At 43.1% G+C, this 6,645-nt stretch overlaps 1 protein-coding gene across 1 annotated transcript; it reads left to right on the top strand.

The window, feature by feature from the left end:
• Positions 1-5,661: 5,661 nt before the first annotated feature.
• On the top strand, positions 5,662-6,242 carry LOC109945505 (uncharacterized). The gene is made up of 3 exons (XM_020551824.1): positions 5,662-5,714; positions 5,846-5,919; positions 6,130-6,242. The coding sequence occupies exons 1-3, from the start codon at positions 5,662-5,664 to the stop codon at positions 6,240-6,242; spliced, it is 240 nt and encodes a 79-aa protein (XP_020407413.1).
• Positions 6,243-6,645: the final 403 nt, after the last annotated feature.

Genomic DNA, 6,645 nt, shown 5'->3' with positions numbered 1-6,645 from the left:
GGCGTTAATATTCAATGGCAGTGGAGAAGAAGACTTTTTGTATTGTCTCCCTGACAGCAAGGAGATTTCTGTCTGTCGGGAGATGAGCAAGAGCTTCGGATTCCCAACATTAGAAGACGGGCTCTCGGTACTGTCGAAGAACGATCTGGCCGACAGCCTGGCCTATAATAGCTTAAAGGTGCAACAAATGGGATCTTTGTATTTTTTGTTGAGACCAAAATTTTTCGTTTGTTTAAATCTATTGACGAACACATATTTCTCCTTGCAGGGCCTGATACTTAGCAATGCCCTCAGGGCACAGAAGGATGCTGAAGACGAAGGGTGTGCTATAGCCCTGAGCAACCTTCGTTCCGAAGTAATTGAACTGAGGAACGAAGGTCTCGAAAAAGATAAAATATTACACTCATTGATAAATAAAATAAAGGAAGACGAAGCTGCTTTTAAAGGACAAGCTGAAGCTCAGAAGCGCGAAATTGAAGATCTTCGGAAACAACTGGCCAGAGCCAAGGAAGAACGCATACTTGAAGAAACAAAGCGAGAACTCAGCGACCAATGGGCAGATCACCTAGAAGGAACTGTTGAAGAGCTTCGTTCGTCCAAGAAGAGATGCTATAACAAATCTATAGAGTGTGTTAAGAAGTTAAAAGCTAGCTTCGCCAGGGTCGGCGCATTCTCAAGCGAAGAAAACTTTACAAGAGGCAATCCCGAAGGTCCCATCGAATGGATCGATCACGAAGCTGAGGCCTTCGCGGAAATTTTAAATAGCCGTGGAGATATATGTGCTTTCTCGGGTGCCAGAGGAATTGCCACCATTTTAGAGAAAAAAGGCTGCGGACATGTAAAAATTTTAGCACAATCCGAAGCTGGCTTGTCCTTCGAAGATGCAAGAGATCCTTCGGCCGAAGCTAGTATGGTAGGTGGAAAATTTTTCACCGACGTCTGGGATAATGGTGGCCGAGAAATGGCCCGAGAAATTATTCGAAGAAGCGAAAAGGGCATTCACGATGCTAGAGAAGTGGCCGAGGCTGCTGAAAAAAACGCAGAGCCCGAAGGGCAAATAGGTATCAACTAATGGTTTTTATTGTGTTGTAATTTTCGATTTTAAACTTCGTTCGCAGTTTGTAATAGCAATGTAGCCGTATCCTGTCCTCCTTCAGATCCTACTAAAGCGTCTTCGGGACCTCCCCCGAAAGGAGACGACGAAATTAAAAAGATGGCTGAAGCTATCATGGATGAAGTTGTTAATCGGCTCCTGAACGAGGCTGCAGAAGTCGCACTTAAGGAAGACTAGGTGCTATTGTAAAAACATTCGAAGTGTAATATGTGTAATATCTTGTAACCCTGAATGTAATATACTTGTTTTTATGGTTTAATTCTTTACGATGCATGAAATTTTAAACACATACCGTTTTTGAGTCTTCGACGAAAAAACACCTTCCCTTCTTTTCATGCTTCGTGAAGAAGGATTGTCATTTATCATAACAATATCCAAAGTGTTCTGATGAAAATATCCAAGCTTCGTGAAAATATTTTCCGAAGCTATACTCTGAAGATCAATATTGTTTCTCCTTGTGACTTAGCACGATTTGCCCTTTTTCAAAGCATTTTCCCGAAGATCGATATTATGCCTCCTTCTTGTGCCATATGCAGCATGATGTATGATGCTTATGCTATGCAAAATGATGTGATGATGTTATGCTTATGTGAAATGGTATTCATTCCGAAGGTGCGCGCACATCCACACAATAAAATACATGATCTTTTTTGAATCAGCGTTGATTTTTCGCTGTAAGCCTCCCTTAGGAGCTTCTTCGCCTTTTACTTCAGCGGAATCAGCGTTGACTTTTCGCTGTAAGCTCTGCATTCCCTTAGGAACGACTTTGGAGCTTCTTCGCCTTTTACTTTCGGCGGAATCAGCGTTGACTTTTCGCTGTAAGCTCTGCATTCCCTTAGGAACGACTTTGGAGCAGAAAACTTACACTGCGCTCCCTTTGGAACGGCTTTTTGTGACTTCGGCAAACTTACTCTACGTTCCTTAGAACGACTTTTTGTTGTTTCGAAGAATTTTCGATAATTCGAAGGTCCTCTTTGTTATCATAGATCTTTAAACTTCAACAACTTAAGCCTGTGGAGAAAATATATTTTCCTTGTGGCAAAGAATGAAACTATTACATGAAATTCAAAAGATGTCCTCTGTTACACGGAGAATAGAACTGAATAAAAAAAACTGCTATCTGTGTAGGATATTTGTCAATAGATGTGCTTTGACTCTGGCACAGTGCTATTGACTGTGCGAGCTTCGGACTGTTCTCTGAAGTCCCTTTGGTGTGGAGCATATTGGCTCCCTTCTGGCTGCTGGCCTTGTTGTAGCGGTGGTGGAGGCGGAGGCTGTTGCCAGGAAGCTTGAGGTTGACTCGCCGAAGCGACAGAAACTGCAGGGTGATTGCCTACATACTCTGGGATGTAAGGCGAATGATACGAAGCAGTGTGCATGACCTGCTTCAGCTGAGCTTGTTGTGCTGCCGCTTCGGCTATTTCCTTTTGCTTCTGGATGGTAACATGGCACATCCTGGTGGTATGACCTTTATTCTCACCACAGAATAAGCAAAAGATTCTTCTCGGTTGATCGCCAAATCTTCCGCCGAAGCCCCTGGCGCCTCTGCCTCTCGGAGCTGGTGGTCGGAAAGAGCCTTGCTGTTGCCCCGAAGCTTGTGAGGAACACTGTGGCCTTTGCTGTTGGCTCCCTCTATCATCATTTTGGGTAGAGTTATGAATTGATCTAACATGTCTCGGATAGAACCTCCCTCCGAAGCCCCTGGTCATCTCAGAAAACCTGAAAGCCTCCTCCCTTCTTTGGCGAAAATCATTATCGGCCCGAATGTACTCGTCCATCTTCTGGAGCAGCTTCTCCAAAGTTGGAGGAGGCTTCCTAGCGAAGTACTGAGCTGACGGTCCTGGCCGAAGCCCCTTAATCATGGCTTCAATAACAATTTCGTTGGGCACTGTTGGTGCCTGTGCCCTCAAACGCAAGAACCTCCGGACGTACGCCTGAAGGTACTCTTCGTGATCCTGGGTGCACTGGAATAGAGCTTGAGCCGTGACCGGCTTCGTCTGGAACCCTTGGAAGCTGGTTAACAACAAGTCCTTCAGCTTTTGCCACGAAGTGATGGTTCCTGGTCGAAGGGAGGAGTACCAGGTTTGAGCAACACTCCTGACAGCCATAACAAAAGATTTGGCCATAACCGCAGCATTGCCACCATACGAAGATACTGTTGCTTCGTAGCTCATCAAAAACTGCTTCGGGTCTGAGTGGCCATCAAATATGGGAAGCTGAGGCGGCTTGTAGGACGGAGGCCAAGGTGTAGCCTGCAGCTCAGCGGACAGAGGAGAAGCATCATCAAAAACAAAATTCCCATGATGGAAATTGTCATACCAGTCGTCTTCATTGAGGAAACCCTCCTGATGAAGGTCTTGGTGCTGAGGCCTTCGGTGTTGCTCATCCTGAGTAAGATGACGAACTTCCTCAGAGGCTTCGTCTATCTGCCTTTGTAGTTCAGCTAGCCTGGCCATCTTTTCCTTCTTCCTCTGCACCTGTTGGTGAAGCATCTCCATGTCTCTGATTTCTTGGTCTATCTCATCCTCTGGTGGTGTTGGACTAACAGCCTTCCTTTTCTGGCTTCGGGCCTCCCGAAGAGAGACAGTCTCCTGATTGTGGTCCAGTGGTTGAAGAGCTGCAGTGCCAGTTGCTGAAGCTTTCTTCGGCGCCATAGCGAAGGTTTATGACCGCCGAAGGTGTTCAGAAAACTCAGAGTGTGGAAGTGAGTTCACCGGAGGTGGGCGCCAATGTTGGTGACTTGTTCTCAAATGCTATGAGTTAAGAACAAGGCAACATAGAAAATGTTAATCGATTAAGTCCTTCATCTTTCGAAGCATTATTCCCCTTAGGATATAATGGTTTTCGGACGAAGGTTATGAAGGGCGTACCTTCATAAATTCACTATACAGTGATGAAGGATGAATTGTAAGGAATATGAAGGACAACATTAAACAATTATATATTATTATCATGTACAAACAGAAATAACATCGAATTACAAATGTACCTTCAACTTGAAGGAGATGAAAGTACAAGCGTGACGCAAAAGCGAATGCCAGATCAGCGTGAACAGTACGGGGGTACTGTTCACCTATTTATAGGCACAGGACACAGCCTATGTAAAATTACATTTATGCCCTTTACGTTTGATAATAATTCTATAGTAATCTATCGAGGTCTGAATAGCCTTTTCATCTTTAAGTCGGTTTCATTTTTTGCTGCCACGCCGAAGCTTTCCTGCTCACACCTTCGGCGCTGTATCAACCTTCGTATTATTCTGGTCTGCTGTGATGCCGACTTGAGTCCGAAGATACCTGTTCACACATTATACTCCAGAAATACTGTTAAATCCTGTTTTTGAGGACCTTCGGAAGCCGAAGGCCCCCAACAATGATGGCCAAAATTACCTAACCTTGAGCGTGATAAATGGTCACAAGTAGTTTTGCTTTGCACATTGTCCACTGCTAGCGTCCAAAGAAATTTCCTTCTTACTTTACAAGCTAGGGTTCATCCTTGTGTGGCGGGCAGAATTACAGTCATGGCTTGGACCTACATCTGCCAGTGAGTTTACATGCTCCTTATCCAACATTTTACTATGCACTGGTTGGGCCTTGAGACTCTTAGCTTCTTTCCACTGTGACAGATTCTGAACCGTGTTTATCACAGGATGAACATAATGGCATCTATCACAGATTTTCTTTGTCGTAATTAGAGGGCTTTCTGCCTCTACAGAAGTACCACTGCTCTTGGGTGCAGGACTGACAACTTTTGCGTTTGTTGGTCTTTATTTTCAGATCAAAGAAACTTCGTGCGTTTGTTGGCTGTTGAAGGTTGTGCTGCTCTTGGTAAATTGTTGGAGCCACAAGATTGTGTAGCTCACATTCTTCCATTCATTGTCAATTTCTCCCAGGTACATTTCTCACAGTCGCCTCTTAGTTTTGCAACTTGTTTTCTATGCTTTTACATACATAGCATATTCCCGATTGAGCTGTTACAGATGTGATCTAGGCTCATTTGCTCATTACTTTTTTATTTTGCTTGATCTATTAATGAAATAAAAAGTACCCTGTCCTTAAGGTGTGTGAACTCTGTAATCCTTGTTGATTTCCGACCATGAATCAACTGAATTGTTATTTTTTATCATGTATTGTTAGGTACAGAGTTCATGCCCATACCATTTATATTATTCTTAGCCTGCCCATACCACTTTGATTTCATTTTTCGTCCATGTTTCAGTTGAATTTTCCTAACAAACTATGGTGTTAATGCCATGGATGCTTGTGTGTATTGGTGGTTTGCTATTCTCACGTGTGGTTTCCTTGTGGTGTTGTTCTAAGGTCTACTTAACACTTTTGTCGTGGTTGTATGGTGTTGGGATTCACTAGGAATGCGATCGTAGCGGCTCGGGCTCTTCCTCACCAAGAGGAACACAAACAGAGCTCAGGTTTTTTTATTTTGCTCTGCATTATCTACTGCTTCTCCATTTGATAAGTAACCGATCAATTTTTTGAATATTTCGAGGAGTATTTCGAGCACATCGGAGGTGTAGGAGTTGGTGAACACCCATGATCTGGAGATGTCGCAGTTGGAAGGGTCCAGGAAGATTTATGAACAAGGAGTAAGTGACAAGCAATTGTTTTAGATGCTCCTGTGTTTTTTGCCTTCAGTTTCTTGATGTAGTTGTTGCCTAAATTTTTGTACCTTGTTCATCATACTGGAGATGCTACTTCATGTGGAGTTGGTATGTAGGATGATTATCACGAGTACTTCAAGCGCTCATTTGAGGAAGACATCGCTGCGCAAGTGCCTCAAGGAGTGGAATGGTGAGCCCCTGTCCATCTGCTGAACAGAGAAAATATGAGGAGCAAATGACTACATTTTTAGTTAACCATTTTATTCCTAAATGACTGCATACTTCTCCCTTATCCATGTATTTAGACGTTTCTGCAACCATTATGCATACTTCTCTCTTGTCTAATCTCTTGTAAAGAACAAGTTCCTTTGTGCCTGACATATTGGATTTTGATTCTTAGGGGTTACAACTATTGATGGGGGGAAATCAGGCAGAGGAGGGCATGTTGACGGACCAAGTGGCGAGGCAAAATTTTCTAATGATTTTGAAGTTCATTATATTGGCAGTAGCTGATGATCACTTCTGTGATGGACCGAGTAAACCAAGCAATTCGGGATATTCAACTCCACTTTGATGACTGTGTGTACCAGCATGAGATGTTGATTACAATTCATGACATATTTATTGTTGTTTATTTTTTATTTTTCATATTATAGTGATGTTTGTTGTTCCGTATCTATGTTTTATATCAACTTTTTTACTTCCGTTGCAACGCACGGGCACATACCTAGTTTGTAAATAAGCAATTATAACCCATATGGCATAATTGACTTACAGAAAGTAAATTATAACCGAGCGATTCCACTAAGAACACATTAGAAATTGAATGCTCGGTGGTGATGGCTATTTTACCCAAACCTTTGACCTTGCCTTGATTCCCATCTCCAAATATGATCGTGTCATGGGAATCCTTGTT

This window comes from Zea mays, chromosome 4, assembly GCF_902167145.1.
Source record: "Zea mays cultivar B73 chromosome 4, Zm-B73-REFERENCE-NAM-5.0, whole genome shotgun sequence".
NCBI classification, from domain to species: Eukaryota; Viridiplantae; Streptophyta; class Magnoliopsida; order Poales; family Poaceae; genus Zea; species Zea mays.
This window is presented reverse-complemented; position numbering and strand designations above follow the sequence as displayed.

Bases quoted from the DNA above. Each gene is read 5' to 3' on its own strand.
- LOC109945505 (XM_020551824.1), top strand. From the start codon at position 5,662: ATGATCTGGAGATGTCGCAGTTGGAAGGGTCCAGGAAGATTTATGAAC. The intron at 5,715-5,845 runs GTAAGTGACAAG...GTTGGTATGTAG, and splicing joins GGAAGATTTATGAACAAGGA to GATGATTATCACGAGTACTT. The intron at 5,920-6,129 runs GTGAGCCCCTGT...TTTGATTCTTAG, and splicing joins GTGCCTCAAGGAGTGGAATG to GGGTTACAACTATTGATGGG.